We start from the raw sequence: 18,840 nt of genomic DNA, 5'->3' as shown, positions 1-18,840 counted from the left end.
ATGTGTTGTCAATGGGGAGAGAGGAGAAAGTAATAACTAAATAAAATATCAATTTTAATCATATTAAGGATAAAAAAGCCCCTACAGACAAACAAACATGTAAGAAAGGTAATATCGAAACCTGTGTGATCAAATGATGTGTAGAACCACAGAGGCTACGATAGGACCATCAGGTGAAAAGAGTAACCACACAGCGCATAGCGTGAAATTTTGCGCTCAGCTAGGTACCTACAGAAGGAATACCATGAGAAGCTGAAATGTCACCGTGGGTACTAGTAATGGACTAGCGAATGGTGTATCAAGTCAGGAAAGTGGAGGGTATTGGTATTGTGTATACACTGACCCTAGTGGATACCTACTTGTTCTAGTCCACCCTACTAATGTATCCTTGGAACGGGGTCCCAAAAAACCCTGCAAGGGGTGGCCCCGACTGGAACTCTGGTCCTACGCTGGATGCCCTGTTGAGGCCCTAGACAGCGGTGTAGGAACCATATACCCATAAAGTGATACAAATCATGGCTAAAAAAACCTCAATTGAGCTTGTGGGAAAAAACTATCCAAATAAAACCCAATTAGGCTTGTAGCAAAAAAATACTTAGGTGTCCCGACGCGTTTCCTCAAAGTAAGCCCCAAGATTCTTCAGGGGACACAGGGCATAATGATGGTGACCCCTGCTGGCGTATGGCTCAACAGATAGGGGGTAGCTGTTTGATGGCTGCAGTCAGTGTATGGCTGAGCTGTTTGATGGTCAGCTGGGATCACCATCATTTTTTAGCCATGATTTGTATCACTTTATGGGTATATGGTTCCTACATTGCTGTCTAGGGCCTCAACAGGGCATCCAGCGTACGACCAGAGTTCCAGTCAGGGCCACCCCTTGCAGGTTTTTTTTGGACCCCGTTCCAAGGATACATTAGTAGGGTGGACTAGGACAAGTAGGGATCCACTAGGATCAGTGTATACACCATACCATTACCCTCCACTTCCCTGACTTGATACACCATTCGCTAGTCCACTACTAGTACCTACGGTGACATTTCAGCTTCTCATGGTATTCCTTCTGTAGGTACCTAGCTGAGCGCAAAATTTCGCGCTATGCGCTGTGTGGTTACTCTTTTCACCTGATGGACCTGGTCCTATCGTAGCCTCTGTGGTTCTACACATCATTTGATCACACAGGTTTTGATATTACCTTTCTTACATGTTTGTTTGTCTATAGGGACTTTTTTATCCTTAATATGATTAAAAGTGATATTTTATTTAGTAACTGCCCCCTCACGATAGTTTAATTCTCAATTTCGGAGCAGTGTTCAGGTAGGGCTTTACCGCCTATCCTGTTTGACCTTCTTTATTGAGAGAGGAGAAAGTCCCGGCTAGACTTTTTACTCGATCCTTTTGTTGTCTTTGTGAGTCTTATGTTAGCAGAGAGTTGGTACCTCCCCATACATATTATACTGGCTGTCAATACTTTAATGTTTATGGGGGCCTTAAGAAGCAGAATTTACTCATTTGTCTAATCATTTTGGGTGCTGTAGTGAAGCCAATGTAGCTATTGGTTATTTGCTTTTTTAATATTTTATAATGTTACATAATATTGTAAATGTTTAGAAAATGCAATTTAAAGTTTGTGTTCGAATGAAAAATAAATCTCACAAATGTATTTAAATATTATAGGGACATTATATGTGGAAGGTAGGGACAACATATTAAGCATATTTTTCAACAATTTTATACAAAATGTTCTTAGTTATTTTTCAGTGTATTGAAATTGCACATAAGTATGATTAATGCTGTTACGAATCTATTTCTTCTGTGTTCTCTTGCAACAAACATAACAGCATAACGTTGGATGCCTCCCTCGTGGCTCTGGTTTATTCCCCTTTAATGTCTGTAGGAGGGAAACAGCATATACAATTAATTATACATAGAAGAAAATTACACAAATTTAATTTGGGCATACATAAACAGAACATGAAGTATTGATGTTTATGTCGATATTAAATGGTTCACTAAGCTCCTTCCATTCGGAATAAATATTACTTATGTAGTACCTGATTGGATTCAGGTATGTATATTGATTTGCTTTTCATAACATTTTGGATAATATACAATAAAATAATAATTGAATTCAAATATCTGATAAAAAATATTAGAGGGGTATTCTGGTTATTGCAAGTTATCCCATATCCACAGGATAGTGGATGACTATTAGATCAGTGGAGATCCTACAGCTGGGATCGTCACCAATCAAAAGAACGGGAACCCAACCTGTACCCCTTGGAGACCCCAAAATGGAGCGGTAGGTCAAGCATACACACTTCCCACTGTATTCATCTCTATTGGGGTTCTGGAGACACCTGAGCACAGCACTCTGTTATTTCGAGAACTCCTATAGAGATGAATGGAGCTACAGTTTGTATGCCTTACCTGCAGCTACATCACTTTGGTGGGCTTCAAGGGGTACAGGGTCCTGTAGACTTTTTATCTATTTCAATCTATCACTTACAATGGAAATGTTATGTAATAGAACAATATACATAGGATTATATGTAAGTGGTCCAATTTTAAAATAAATACCAGTAAATCTGAAGCCTTATGTACTTTCACTTTGATGGCATTAAATATATATGGATCAAACTCATGGCTAGACCTCTGATTTGACGATAATTATACCCTAATGTCCCCGATGAATTATATTATTTTTTCATGCAGATTCCTTTTGTTACTTGGACAGGGAGATGAAACTTTCTTAAAGGGGTTGTGTCACTTCAGCAAGTAGCTTTTATTATATCGATGAAGTTTATACAAGTCACTTACTAATGTATTGTGATTCTCCATATTGGTTCCTTTGCTGGATTCATTTTTCCACCACATTATGCACTTCTTGTTTCCATGGTTATGACGACCCTGCAATCCATCAGTGGTGGCCACTAGAGATGAGCGAATCGAAGTTGACAAAGTAGAATTTGATCTGAATTTCAGGAAAGATGTGATTTGAACCGAATCCAAATTTCTTCACGCTTCGTGGTAACAAATCGCATTTTTTTCTAAAATGGCTGCTGCACGTGTTAGGACATGGAGCAAGGAACTGTGTAACAAGGGATCACCCACAATGCCATGCATGCAGCCAATCAGCAGCCAGCCAGCCATGTGATGTCACATCCCTATAAATAGCCTCAGCCATCTTGGATTCAGCCATTTTCCGGTGTACTTAGTGCAGGGAGAGACGTCAGCAGGCGATAGGGACAGTGGTAGAAAATACTTTAAAACTTTTATTTTGCTGTATAAAAGTTCAGGGAAATGAAAGGGAGGAATCATTCCACAGTATTGAAGCAGAACAGGGTTCAATAGTGGAGTTTACAGCCTGGGTAATAGGAACAATCCTATTACACCTTGCTGCACTGACTGGGGACCCAAATTGCCATTATACAGCTCTGTAATTCCAGCAAACAATTCTTGTTATTGGGGTGCAAGTGCTGTTTGATACAGCCATTAATGGGTTTATTACAAGGAAATAGATCCTTTTTGCCATTGTGCGGTGCTGGTTTATGTTCTCAAGCATTTTTTGGCTTGTATTAGTTGGGAACAAAAGGGCTTATTAGCCGTTGTGTGGTGAAGTGAGAAAATTACAGCCCTTTTTGTCATGTATTAGTGGCAAAAGTAAAATATATTTGCCGTTCAGCGGTGCAGTTATAAGTTCTAAAGCCTGTTGTGGCATGTATAAGTGGAAAATAATAAGGGCCTAATTGCTGTTCAGCGCTGCAGTTTTATCTTCTAAAGCCCTTTTTTGTGTGTATTAGTGGGGGAAAAAAGGGGCTTATTAGCCGTTGTGTGGTGAAGTGAGAAAATTACTGACTTTTTGGGGTGTTTTAATTTCTTTTTTATTTATTTGATCTAACAGTATGTCAGACAGAGAAGTGCCAGGTCCTGCACAGGGGAGTGGCAGAGACCTAAATGTTTCTGGTGCAGGCACAGATCGCAGCAGAGTAAGGGTCCGTGGCAGCAGGGGCCACTTTGAGAAGCCTGAGCTCCTTTAGTGTCAGCTAGCAGTCTTGTCTTGACCAGCAACCCAGCGATTCTTGATTGACTTTTTCTTCGACTTCGTCGCAAGTGACATTAGACACCCCCAGCCAAGAGTTGGTGGATTCGTCAGACACAACCCTTAGTTGTCTGGCCCGGGAGCAGGTCCTGTGCCCTCACCTGTCCTCAAGATGCCTCTGTCCTTTTCTGTTCCCTCAGCCAGAGAAGTATTGTATGCTGTGGTCTCATCTCCACTATACAGTGAGGATGAGCTACTAAAAGCCAGTCAGCAGCTACTGGCAAGCCAAGATGTGGAGGAGACATCCGCTGATTCCTCCCTTAGGCTTGCAAGTAGTGATGAGGAGAGTCGCGTGGGAGCTGGTGTTGCGAGCTGTCAGGGTCCTGACCGAGAGACAGTTGAGGAGGACATCAGTGATGTGCAGACAGTACTCGATGATGATGATGATGTAGTTGATCGCACTTGGGAGCCGGGTGATGAAGAGGTGTAATTTTTTTTCTTTATATAATAATGTAATATTACTGTTATGGGGGATCTGTGGATGACACTGTTATGGGGGGATCTGTGGATGACACATATATGTGTCATCCACAGATCCCCTCCATAACAGTGTCCCTGTAGTGTGAATGACCCCCAATACAGGGGGTGGGGGTCGCATCTGGTTTTATAATGACAGTGTGGCCCATGCAGTGACTGTATAGTACTACACGGGCCCCGCTCACTGTATATACCATAATCTTATCTATAATTGTAGGCATTGTTAATATATGCAATTTCAGGGTAATCAGCGCCTGTATTACTTCTCAACAAGCGCTCGGTAGCAGAGAGGAGGCAGGCCGGGAGGACAGGCGCTGGCAGCGTGACTCACTACGTCATGTGCCCACGCCACCTGATTAATTCATAAAGTGGGCGGTGCAGGCACGTGATGTAGTGACAAACGCTGCCAGCGCCCATCCTCCCGGCCTGCCTCCTCCCTCCTCTCTTCTACCGAGCGCTTGTTGTAAGTAAAACAGGTGCTGATTACCCTGAATTTGTATATATTAACAATGCCTACAATTATAGATAAGATTACTGTATATACAGTGAGCGGGGCCCGTGTAGTAGAATACAGTCATTGCACGGGCCCCGCTGTCATTATAAAACCAGATGCCAGCGCCCAGCCCCTCCTCCCTCTCACCTGATACACCCGCCGCACGGCATTGCGTCGAGGCGTATCAGTGACAGTTTGGCAAAATGCAGCAATCGCCCCATAAGACGCACTGCTTTTTTCCCCCCTCTCGCGGGGGGGGGGGGGGAATTGCGTCTTATAGGGCGAAAAATACGGTATATAGAGTGTTTTCATATCTCTTAATCTTAACCCATGAAGTATTTCGAGAAAACTAAATCCTAGCAATCAAAAGTCTCACCAAGCACATTATTTTAATCAAAAGAATCATTTTATATTTTTGGACATTCTACCTTGGTGAGGTCACTCAGTACCCAACATTCCACCATAAACGGAATCTCAACTTTCAATTCCTGTATAATAAAATTATAAATTGCCCCCCAATATTGTTTCAACTCTATACATGAGGAAGGGCAAACTAATCAGTGATGTCAACACAATCTTACTGCTGACACCCACTCCACTCTGTCGGGGGGCTTGTATAAGCGTTTAATAGAACAGGTTCTGTAGACATCTATATGGAATCAGCTGACGATGGTGTAAAAGGAGTGCACTTCTTCTTGGCGCTAACATCGACCTGTAAGGCTGAGTTCACACTTGAGTTATTTGGTCAGTTTTGGCCTTGTGACTGCCCAAATAAGTGTGCAGTGTGATTCTAATCGCAACGCCTGCCATCTGCATGTCATACTGACTCACAGTATTATTTCACTACAACAGCAGACTCACTATGCGTGTTACTGCAAGGCACAGTGTTCTACACCACTATGCAGGCTCTCTGCAGCCAGCAAATAGCCGTTTTTTAACGAGATTTGCAACTAATAAATTCATATCGATGCAAATTTTTTTGCAAAAATTGGGCGAACCAGCCGAATTTTATTTTTAAAATATTTGCTCATATCTAGTGGCCACGCTTGCACACTATAAGAAAAAAAGCCTGTCTCTCTGGTGGAAGTGCACATAGGCTGGTAATTTTTCCTATAGTGTGCAAGCACGACCGCCGCTGCTGGATTGCAGAGTTGTCGTAACCATGGAAACAAGCATTGTAAAATTTGATGGAAAAATGAATCCAGCCAGCAAAGGAGGCAATGCGGATAATAACAATACATTAGTAAATGTCTTGTATTAACTTCCTCTACATAATAAATGCTACTTGCTGAAGTGAGACAACTCCTTTACGACAACAATTATACCCAGGATCCTCTATTTTCTCCAATCCGCCCTGATCTCTTTTTCAATCTCCGAGCTGTGTCTTTTTTCCAATTATGTATGGAATGGTTCCAAATTGATATTTATCACTTTAACTCTACCTAAGAAAGCTGATGGGATAGGTCTCACTGATGTAATGATTTGATGGCAATGGAATAGTTGATGGCAGGCATCCGTGTTATGGTTGAATAATAGCCGTACCAGTCATCTCATATAAAATAGTCTCCGTTCTGGCTTGTCATACAAAAGAAAGTACAGATATACCAGCATCTCTGGTTATGTCTGTCTCTGAATTGCAATGAAACAACTTTCCAAACTACTTGTGCTATCCTCAAAGATGATGCCCTTTCTTCCTTTGAAGAGCTGACCAAAACTCCAGAATTTTCCTCCCTATACCTCACCTCAACAGCTATTTAGAGGCTTTTAAAGAAATTCTGTCACCTTCAAAGTCAGCTTTAAAATAAGCATACCATGTTGGGTAGGTGGCCCAAAACCTAATCATACCTTTCTTGTGAAATTCCATTCCTCTAATACAGAGAAAATCTTCATTTTATGTTTATGCAAATATGATTTGCACCGTTCTACAGTAACGCTGCCCAGGCCTCCACCTCGTGTGTGATTGATAGTCCCTGGGATTTCAGACTGGTAGCATGGTTGCAGGGGAAACCAGGTACACTCAACGGAGCAGCCCTGCCCATGTTGCACTGAAATCCTCATCTGGATAAAAATAGAAGCATATTTTTAAGCATTTTTAGGATTAGGGTAGTTTCACATCTGAGACTGTCTTTTTTTGGCAGGCTGTTCCTGCATGTACCTACCGGGCCCCATTGACTATAACAGGGTATAATCTGGCAAATATGCTGGGAATCAGTTGGACAAAAAATGCTGCACGCAACGTTTTTTTGTCTGACCGATTTTTTTGTCTGACATTCTATACTGTAACAGTCTGCCAGAGAGGACAGGCACAGGAGTGAAACTAGTCTTAGAGGGCTGGATTTTCCCAAGAAAGGTATTGTGATATTTTGGGCAGCTACCGTAATCTGTGATATGCTCACTTTGAAACTGTTTTTATAGGTGACAGATGCTGATTAAATTGAGGGAGGAGTGCGGGAGGTATTGAGGGACTGAATTTTCTGTAATGTGGCTGGAGAATATTCCACTAATGAGAAAACTGCTAGCAGAATTAATCTCCCTTTTCTATTCTAATCTTATTAAAGCTAAAGAAGACACCCCACTGACAAATATGAATGCACGGGAACGGGAACTGAATCTCCCTTAATAAAGAAATAGACTTTCTATTTTTGTGTTTTCAATTTTTACTTTCTTCCTTCCCTGAGCCAAAACCTTTGTTTTATTTTCACTTAGCTCTATGAAGGGTTGTTTTATTGCAGGAAAAGTTGTACTTTCTAATGGCACCATTTGCTATTGCATACAATGTAGTGGGAAACTGGAAAAAAAAATCCAAATAAGGTGAAATTGAAAAAAAAAAAATTCCCACCACAATGTGGTACAACTGCCATAATAATTTAATTCTCCAGGTCAGTTCGATTACACCAACACCACAGTTATACAGTTTGTTCTTGTGTTTTAGTACTTGGGGGAAAAAGAAAAAAAACGTTGGAATTTTTTTTTCTTTGCATCACTATATTCTGACCCCATAACAGAACCACAACGGAGCTGTAATATTTTATTGATACTATTTTGGGGTGTGTATGACTTTTGGATCACATTTTATTTTAAAAAAATCCATACTTTTGTCATAAGTGACAAAAAATGGTGAATTGGGTTTTGGTACATGGTGATGCTTATATTTTTTTTGTTGTTGAGTTTTTTAGTTTTATTATGGGGAAAGAGGGGTGATTTGAATTTATTTATTTTTTACATTTTTCTTAAGTCCCTCTAGGGCAGGCATGTCCAAACTGCGGCCCTCCAGCTGTTCCAAAACTACAACTCCCAGCATGCCTGGATAGCTTACAACTATTAGAGCATGCTGGGAGTTGTAGTTTTGCAACCGCTGGAGGGTCTCAGTTTGGACATGCCTGCTCTAGGGCCTTGAACATTTCATTGTCTGAGTGCTTCTCCCATAGACTACAATGATTTACCATTGCAATCTATGGTATAAAGGCTATGCACCTATGGAGCCGTGCCACAGCAAATGAACAGACCCTTGAATCTAAGCACATGGGGCCACCTGGACCCAGAGCACAGCACTCTTGGGAAAAGCACTCTCAGATGCAGGGGTCACAATTGACTATGGCATCTGAGGGCTTAAATGACCATGATTGCCGCTATCGCCAATCACAAACTTTACCTTCGGATGCCTGCTGTGTAAAACAGTAGTCACCCAGGTCTATGGCTCACCTTCTGGCTGGACGCCATATTTAAAGATCTGACATGTGATATGACTATGTTGTGTGCACCAGTCCATATCTGAGCAATATCTCATTGCTAAATATGTTTTCTTTTATTCAGTCTTTACATTGTGAAAATTTAATTGATGTATTTTCTCACTGCAGTGTGCAAAGAAGATTCATACCAGTCCATCGTATCATGTTCAGCAGTGGTGCTCCCCCATATGGAACAAGCAAGCGAAACAAATAAATCTAAAGAAGAAGAACCAAAAATGGCTGAAACTACAAAAAGGTAACTTTTATTATTTACAGGATTATGTGGTAAAAACCAACTTTATAAAGAGTTAAAAGTGAGCAGTATATTTTGAAAATGGTTAAAGTAGTCTTCCAGGCTCCTGATATTTATGATGTCATTAATAACCGAAACCGATCAGTAAAGGTCTAACACCCCGTATCACCACCCATCAGCTGTTCACTGGAGCCTCTGGAGCTGGAACTAGAACCTTGAATGGAGCATAAAGAACAGTTATTTTCAAAGTGTAGAGGACATTCTGGCTGCAGATTAGCCCCCACTGAAGTGAATGGAAATTGAGCAGCAGTAACCTGGCATGACCACTACACTCTGAATGGAGTTGTGCGTCCTGTCCCATTGTTCCCAAGTTCTAGCTCCAGCGACCAAGGCTGCAGAGAGCAGCTGATCGATGGTGATGCAGGCTGTTGGACCTCTATTGATCAGATATTAATGTCCTATCCTGAGGAAAATTTCAAGAGCCTGGAAAACCCAGTTAAGTAGACAACTGTTTCATATGGGAAATTCCGCTTTCGAAAACCTGACATGAAGCCACATCTGGCTGCAGACTCAATTCTGCCCATTTAGGTGAATGTGAATGACTTCAGAAAAAAGGGCATATTTACTGGGGTTGTTTTCATGAGAAAACCCTTTAAATAAAATACTCTTTGAAGATAGATAGATATCTAAAATTCCAAAATCTAAATGAATCTTCACTTCAATAACTGTCTATGTAGAGCTTTCTTTTGCTGGCAATCACTTGTTGAAAATGTTGATGAACAAGCTGTTCGATATGAGACCATTATGTGGTCTGGAATCATATTTCATATTGATTGATTTTTGTTAGAGGGAAAACCCATTGTTATACCAAAGAAATGATGTTACGAGTCAGCAGATATCATCATTCCATTGGAAATAAAATTACAGATGTCGAATTGCATTGTTTAGCGAACAAAACTGGAGTGTAAGAAGTAAATAGGATGTGTTTATATGTGCGCTATCAGATATTGCAGACACACAATTCTTTCCTCCAGCCAGGGACTCTGAGGAGAAGACAGGAGCATTTTATTACTACTTCTGCCCTCCCCTTTTTTAAATGCATAACGCTCAAGGCGCAATCCCATGATAGGAGAAAGTGGTGGCCTTGCTGGGCGTCTCATGCACAAGAATGCTGCAGGGTCTTAGCAGACCCTGATCAGCTCTGCATGTATATAAAGCCCACACAGAGGGATGTTTTTTCCCTTTACCTGGGGCCCATATGGAAACCGTCAACATTATCTCCCTGTTTAGGTGAAACTATACATAGTATATGTCAAAACAACCAAAACAAATAAGGGAGCTCATTTTAATAAATTATTTTGGCCTCAGTTTGCATATTTAAATAGTAAAGAGCTATAGTGTGAAGAAAGTGACTTTTTAAAATGTTTTTGCACAACATCCCCAAATAAAACCAAAAAAGGGGAAAAAAAACAAGAAGAAGCTGTGGGAAAACCTCACGTGGTACTGCATGCTGTTATATTATTTTTTAATGCCACAGTTTTCATTGTTGCAAAAATTGTGCCACCTGCATTTGAAAGTGATTCTTTCTCAGCAGCATATATTCCCATTTCTGCAGTGAAACAACCAGTAAACTATTTGCGGCAACACTTCCCAAAGCAGAAAATGAGTGCACACTGATTTCTAGAAGGGTACATACAATAATGCATTAGGCAGTCATTGCTGTAACTTACTTTGTGAACTACCACTGCCAATATTGGCATTTTTCTGTTCAGTTCTGGAGACCGTGTTTGCAAAAGTGACAGCAGCAATCACAGCCATATTAGTTGTCACTTTTTAATTAACTTCTCAGCAGCTGATTGAAAAATATTGTATTGAGCTTCCCGGCAAAAGGGCAGTAAAAAGCAGCCTGTCACACTGAACATGCAGTCCTATCTGTGGCTAGCCTGTGAGGAGCGGGATTTGCTGAGCTGAGGGATATATAGATTTGAAAGGAAAAGGAATTTTATATAACTGCATATTTTATTGCTTTGAATCGCTGATTATTCTGAAGTTTGGTATCCATTAAAGAGGTTATCTGTTAATTAATACTGATGACCTATCCTCAGGATCACATCAGCAGGGGTCCGACACCCAGGACTCCCTCTGTTAGAAGAGGCCGGTGCACCGTGAGCGCCGCGGACTCTTCCTAGTCCATGTGACATCACCATGCATCGGTCACATGGCTCAATTGCAGCTTAGCCCTATTGAAGTGAATGGATCTATGCTGTAATACCAAGCACAGCCACTATACGATGTATGCCACTGTTCTTGGAGAGCTGTTGGCGGCCGGCTGCGCTCACCAGAGCTGAGACTCAGACCCCCGCCGATGTGATAATGATGACCTATCCTGACTATAGGTCATCATTATCCATTCCCGATAACCCTTTTAAACTGTCTCAGTGAATGCCTTCTGCGGCAGAATAGACTGCTAAAGGTGGCCATACACTTTTGAGTACAAGAGTTTAGAGCTGCAAAGGCCAATGTAGACCCTTTTAGCTGATCATCGACATCTTTTCGTGGCATGAACAAGTGTAGCAGATGGCAGTTATCTGTTGAAAGTTGATCTTGTTGTCCCCTAAGCCTCAAAATACCTGCAGAGATTGATTGGTTGTTTTCTCTAGATTGTTTTATTAACTTTCACAAACCAAATATGAATACAATACAATACACATTTATTAATCCCATAGGGAAATTGAAACTCAGTTTCTAGTAGCTAAATATATAACAGATCTAATCAAATATAAGAAGGATACAGTGAAAAATACAATACAATACAATGCAATACAATATCCTCTCTCCCAGTATGGCCTTATCCTAAGGTTTATGGGGTAACAGCCTATTTCACAAAGGTATAGACCTCCTGGCACTCTGGAAGTAATCACTTGGAGTCGGGTTCCCACCCCGTATAGTAATAAAATAGAAAAACTCCAGTTTTTAGTGTCAAATGATATTCTGTTTATTTGAAGTGCGGCTTCAAAGTGTGACGTTTCAGCCCAGATGGCCTTTATCAAACCACTGCCGCTGTAGAGTAATGAGCATCCCCAGATAGGCGTGTGGACACACACCTTCTCCTACCAAGCGCAGCGCAGACTGGCGCATTACTCTACAGCGGCAGTGGTTTGATAAAGGCCATCTGGGCCGAAACATCACACTTTGAAGCCGCACTTCAAATAAACAGAATATCATTTGACGCTAAAAACTGGAGTTTTTCTATTTCAGCCTATTTCACAGAGTAATCATCTTGGGAAGGAAATAATTGACCCACACCTCCTTAGTATTTAAGACGTTAATAGTCAGACCATTTGTTGTCAGTGTTGGACTGTGGTGCCTAGGGTCCACCGGTAAAATTCATTCTGGGAGTCCACTATACAGCGACATGCAAGTATTACCTGACCCTCCCCTCCCCCCATTGGAAATTGAACCAACACACATTTTTTCAGTATAGTAGCCTGCTGCCTAGATGGTGCCTCAGACTGTTCATTTCCTGGAGACCCAGTTAGTTTTCTGTTGGTGTTCCTGCCTTGGACTAGGGCTCTCTTAGTCATCTAAGTCAGAAACACAGGCAGAGGCAGGCAGCAGAAAGATGCTATAAGAGGAAGAATGATGGGGCTCCTGCAGTGGCATCAAGAAGGGTGGTCTCTGGTGAAGGAAGATACTGGCCAACCTGTCTATGTGCCTAGTAGTCATATCAGCCACCTGATGTATCTACAATAAAAGACTGTGCGGTTTGTGAAATTATCTTCCAGTTTTAAAAATAGTATGGACATGGGCTAGGTGAGATGCATGTGCAGGGGGTGCATGTCATACAGTCATGCCATGTGTCAGTTGTGCAGGGGGTGAGGAACCAGGAAGCCACCATGGCTCATGGCCCACTGGGGGATTCACTTGTTTCCTTGTGGGCCAGTTCTAGCCTGTTTGTTGTACACCGCTTCAGAAAATCATTCACCGCCTGTCTATGTTCTGATTCACGACCATCCAATGGTAAGTCCTTCAGAAAATGGCTGTCTAAAACCCTTTAAATGAATGGGGATACAGTACCTTGTTGTGACTTTTTCAAAAGGAGCTGCTGGAGCTCCTATATTATATAAGACATCTTAACTCTAATATCAAAGTGTGTTATCATCATTTGCGGAAAAATCATTTGTTGAAAAATAAGAGTGAATTATATATGAAATATATACAGGTCAGATTTTAGATAAGACCCAATGCTATTCAAACATAAATAATTCAGAAGATAGCATAAATGTTAACAAAATTGTTTAATTTGAAAAGGATTCTGTCTTCCTCCGATTGGAGCACGGAAGATTCTGATCAATGCAGACTGTGAGCAGAGCACCGGCAAACAGTCTGAGAATGTCAACAGATAAAAAAGCAGCAATGGCTGTCCATGGCTAAAGATCACATCATATATTCTAGTTATATGCAAGAATAATGTGAACGTTATTAGGACTAAAAAGATGAGATGTGAAATAATTGATGACTCTCTTTTTATCTGGCCTGTATGATCATAAATGCATGTGGAACTTTTCTGTGTCTCGGTTGGGAAGGGACTTTTGCTGAAGTATTCATTTAAGTTTTATTACTGGAATTAATTACTCATGTGACTATTATTTAGGAAATGGGAATGTCAGAATGTACTCATAGCATAGGATAAATGTCATATATAATTTGTATTCCATTCACTACAAACTATTGTTTTACATTATTACATTATTTGGTTGGCCCAAGCAATGCTCTAAAGGTCTAACTCAGATGCTAAAGGGAATGTGTCATTAGTAAATATAGTTTAAATCATGTTATGTTAAACATATTTTTACAATATATCGACCGGCACAGCGGGAAATAGAGTGGCGGTGCGTGTGTCCCAGGGCAGACGTCCCATGTAGATAAAAGGAAAGAGGGACCGGCACCCGCTGTTGGTATATAATCTGGTGATTTATTGTCACATTCCAGTGACGCGTTTCGGCATCCAATCTGCCTTTATCAAACTGTGAGCAAACAATGAACCAGCACCTGTTTAAATAACCAGCCAAACCTCAGACCTGTGTGAGGTAGTCATGGCAACAAAATAAACAAACAGGGGGATGGTGGGGAAGGGGACGTCACTGAACACCAAGAATCCATAGCATAATGGAAGATGTGATTATTAGAAGTCATTATGATCCATAGAGGTAATCCATCTTGTCCATGTGTATTGATACATTATTTCACGTCCGCTGTAAGAAATTATACATATGTGATTATTATCATAGTCAAAGAAAGCCATAAAAAGCTATTTAATGCATAGTCCCGATTCAATCCTCTGGGTTCCAGTGTCTGGAGACGATGAATCCAGTAAGCCTAATTTTTGAGCAGAAGTTTGTGCCTGTCGCCACCATGCCGTGGTTGGGAGACCCTATAGATGATCTGGAAGCGTAATTGAGCAATTGTATGTCTATGTGAGTGAAAGTGACGTGGAACGGGTATCATTAGGTTTCCTTTCCGTATGGTGGATTTGTGTTTTGAGAATCTGTCCTTCATTCTCATGGATGTCTCCCCTACATATACCAAGCCGCACGGGCACTTCAGGATGTATACAATGAACTGGCTGTCCCTCGTGTAGGTATTCTTTCTCCTGTGTGGGGGTGAGTGAGGTGTGTGCCTTTTATAATGCTGGAGCAATGTATACAACTCAGGCAAGACAAAGTTCCATGTCTTGGAGTGGAGAGCGCGCTTTGTCTGGAGAACCCTCTATTACTCCCAATGTCAGATCGGATTATTTTGTCCCTGATGTTGTTTGCTCTGTTTAGTGAGATTATTTTTCATTTTCCATTTCACCATTTAAAAATAAAATCCATAAAATCCTGCAGTTTTTGCACTGGCCACTAAGCCTAATAATAGGTGCCATTTTTTGATTTGCGCAGATCACTTTACTGCAGTTATCTGCCTATCATTACAAAAAGGATTAGAATTACAGATGTCACCTATGTATATAGATAACATGGAATCCACTATGGACAATAGACAATATCATAGCTTATCTACTCCTTCCTGACCTCTGCACAGGTCACAGAGCATGTATAGAAAACCCTCCGATGGAAGTCAGTGGGGTCACCTTCTATCCATTCTGTCTATGGCCCATGGTGGCTGCTGTAAAGCATATCTCTAAATGCTGTTAACAACAGCTCGGGTGAGATGGCAGCTCCCATAATCATATTCAGGAAATTGAAAACAGAAAATAGAAATAAACATTAGAAAAAGGGATAATCTGGTTTTAACTAACAGAAAATAATATAGGGGACACATTCCCTTAAAATGCTGCAGTTGGTGGGGATAAGATTGCTGCAGTACTGAGTTAATCGTCATATTACAGGCTCATAGGAGTGGGTAGGTTAGTCTAGGTACATGTTGGGCGGTCAGAGGTAGCAGTGGCACCCGGTCCATAGTGCCTGAGGAGGCCCAAAGGCTACTGTGCCACATAAGAACTGTATAATAAAGGGCCCATGTTCTGACAACTTTATTCTGGTGAGCGAACAAGAAGGTGATACAATGTCCTTTACATATTTAATGGGGTCCAATGTGCAGGATTTCCATCTCAGGTTCACCCTGTGACAGTAACTATTCGGGGGCTCTGTAGGCAAGGGGCCCATTGCTATTTTAAAAACAAAAATGTATCCTTACTACAAATAAGGTCCATGGTCCACCAAAGAAATGTACATTGGCAGATTGTTAGCCATGCGAGAGGTGCTCTGTGACAATCTCTCTGCAAATTAGGCTTTGTAGGGAATGGAAAAGAAGGTCTCTGGTGTCAATGTCCTTCCTCAAGGAGAGAGGAAGCGAGTAAAGAACTATCAGACTATTCTGCTCACTAAACACAGCATGAACCAGTACTGGGAGAGATCTCTTTATGGGTTTTACTATCGGGATTTAACTATTTACATTAAAAGACCAGAAAATGCGGCAGATTTTTTCTTACATATTTTTGCTTCATGGAGAAATACCAGTGAAAACTAGAGATTAAAGGTACAACTTGACATATGCTGTTCTTTCTTACTTTATCTGTCGCCTTTTCTCTAATTGTACTCTTGATATTGTGCTGTAATTTACAAAGTACAGAGTGTTCCGTATGAAGTATAGTGTTGCAGCCTCGTCCGTTCTAGAGACCTTAGCTAATGGGGAAACCGAAATATCTGTATAGAAGGCACCTAAGACTTTTCTGCCTATGTTCTCTTCTGGTTTACTAACCTAAGGGTAACATGTCACAATGAACATGGCCTATCTGCACCCTGCCTTATACAGAGATGGAGGAGCAGGGCAAATTAATATATAGTTTAGTGAAAAATATTCATTGTAAATAAAGTGTGTGGACCCACTGTGCCAACTAACCAGTTTGACTTTGGGCTAAATCATAAGATCATTATCCTGGTTGTATTCACCCTTTAAAACCTGTACAGGGATCTGCACTTCACTGCAGGGAACCAACCAGGCTGCTACCTCCTGGCATAGATGGCAGCTGACTCATGGGGGTCACAGACATCAGTGCAAAGCACCAAGAGATCAGGCAAATAGTGTAGTGTGAATACAGATCAGGACAGGATATGTGCATATTCCAGATAGCAATTCCAAGGTTTGGGTAGCCAGGAAATGAGCAGAATTGCTAGTCAGGCAAAGTACATACACTGGTAGTCAGACAAGATCACACCCAAAACTCAGGCCAAGAGGTGGATCCACAGCTCAGCTAAATAGAGAGGCTGTGAACATGAAACAATTAGTATTTGAATGTATCGCTTTACCATTCTGGTATATTAAACAGACTAACACTTCAATTAATACTTCAATGTACCACTTTGCCATCTGGATGTATCAAACAAACTAACAGACCTTTATGCACGGAACAAACTAAGAGACTTTTAAGTACGATCAACGCGGATTATCCATACAGAATCTAGAAACCTTATTCATCATCTATGGGTTCATTTAGAAGAAGCAAAGCAATTGTATATAATCCATGATAATATTATACAAATATAACATACACTATGGCACTATATTGTGGTTGTATGTATGACAGATACCTAGGGTATATATTAGAAGGTGGTGACCAAACCCCTCTATTACTTTAAATGCTCCTAGTGGATCTAGCACCCATACAACCAACAGTGTGATATTGCCACTGAACAGGGTATATAGTTTTATCTTTATTTTAGTTCTTTTATTTTTTGTTAACTTATTATTAGTGTTGAGCGCGAATATTTAAATCACGAATATTAATCGTGAATATTGCCACTTCGAGAATTCGCAAATATTTAGAATGTAGTGATATATGTTTGTATTTTCGAATATTCAAGACTTTTTTTCATCTGAACCCATGATCCCCCCCCTGCTTCTACCTTGTGGGCCAATGAGAAGGCTGCAATGTCTTTGTCTGAGCTTAGCAACCAATAGGAAAGTTGCCTACCCCTTACTATATAAGAACCTCCCCAGCAGCCATTTTCTACAGTTTTTTTTTTAATTCTGAGAGAGACAGAGAGAGAGAGAGAGAGACAGCAGTGTCATTGCTGTGCTCTGTGCTTTCCACTCATGACATTAGATAGATAGTTAGATAGCTTATATATATATATACAGATAGTCAGTGGGAGATAGTCAGTGTAGGTTATATCCTGATATAGTGTAGCTGATAGGTGCAGGGTGTTAGGTAGTGTGATAGGTTCTGCTGTCCATATATACATGCAGACCTACTAAAATGTGAAGTTTCGTGTATTGCGACAACATATTCACATCATCAGTGCCGATTAGTGCAATTGCGAATTTATTGTAGCGCTCTATCTGCATATAAAGCCATTGTTAATGTTCTGCCGTGCCAACCATTTTCTCCAGTCTCAGGAAACTTCTAGCAGCTTGGAAAATGTAGCAAAAGTGACCCACGCCTATATTTTGCGGACATTACGCGAATATTACATTGCCGATTTTCGCAATCAAGAAAATAATCTCAAATTTGAGAATATATGACGAATATGACAAATATTCGCGAATTCGAATATAGCCCCTGCCTCTCATCACTACTACTTATTATTACTTACGTTTTCCTTGGTTTTATCTGTTTATGTGATTGTATAACATTAAATGCCATTCATTTATACAAAAATATATCTTATTTGGATGGTTTCAAATGCTGAGTGCCTGTCCTAGCTATTTACTGATCAGCACTTATTAGTCAGCAGTTGGACAGGGAAGGATTAACTCTGTCAGTGCTGTAATGAAGTTCACTGAGCACTAGTCCCAGGCTTGAGTGGAGTGATGCCACCTGGGAAAACTGGAGCTTATTCTGGTTTAATGAGTCTAGTAGGCCGTCCTACTTGGAGATGATAGCGGATGACAGGTAAACAGTGCAGCATGCAGGTGGCAGCATGCAGTGTGTATAGCACAGTGCGTGGGTGGAGGGGATCTCTGTGATTTTTAGTTACAAGGGGAATGTGGCTTACTGGTATGAGATGCAGGGTCCAGGGACTCATGAGTAGCATATGGCTCCAAATGATATGAGAGACATGTGACTGCACTAGATATGAGAGAGTTTGTGGCTGGCAGTTATGGGGGATAAGTAGCAGGTACTTACACTATGCGGGTGTGTGACGGGCAGCTTTTGTGTGGGCCTGTGCCACTTACATTGTATAGTGGGGCATGGGACTAGCACTGTATTCGGGAGTCTTGAGGCTATCACTGTTTGAAGTTCCCTTGCCGCCTCTTCCCCTGTAGCTGTCATTGTTTAGGGTTC

General features: G+C 41.0%; 1 protein-coding gene across 2 annotated transcripts in view; it reads left to right on the top strand.

Annotated features, from left to right (window-relative positions):
• Nucleotides 1-18,840, top strand: part of CCSER1 (coiled-coil serine rich protein 1) — a 1,109,040-nt gene that overhangs the window by 391,647 nt on the left and 698,553 nt on the right. For both annotated transcript variants that reach the window (XM_044302736.1, XM_044302745.1), the window contains exon 5: nucleotides 8,927-9,053. In XM_044302736.1, coding sequence (XP_044158671.1) covers nucleotides 8,927-9,053 — 127 coding nt within the window. The remainder of the gene's footprint in view (nucleotides 1-8,926; nucleotides 9,054-18,840) is intronic.

The sequence above is a fragment of the Bufo gargarizans genome, chromosome 1 (genome assembly GCF_014858855.1).
Source record: "Bufo gargarizans isolate SCDJY-AF-19 chromosome 1, ASM1485885v1, whole genome shotgun sequence".
NCBI lineage: Eukaryota > Metazoa > Chordata > Amphibia > Anura > Bufonidae > Bufo > Bufo gargarizans.
The sequence above is the reverse complement of the archived record's forward strand: the minus strand, read 5'-3'. Positions and strand labels throughout refer to the sequence as shown.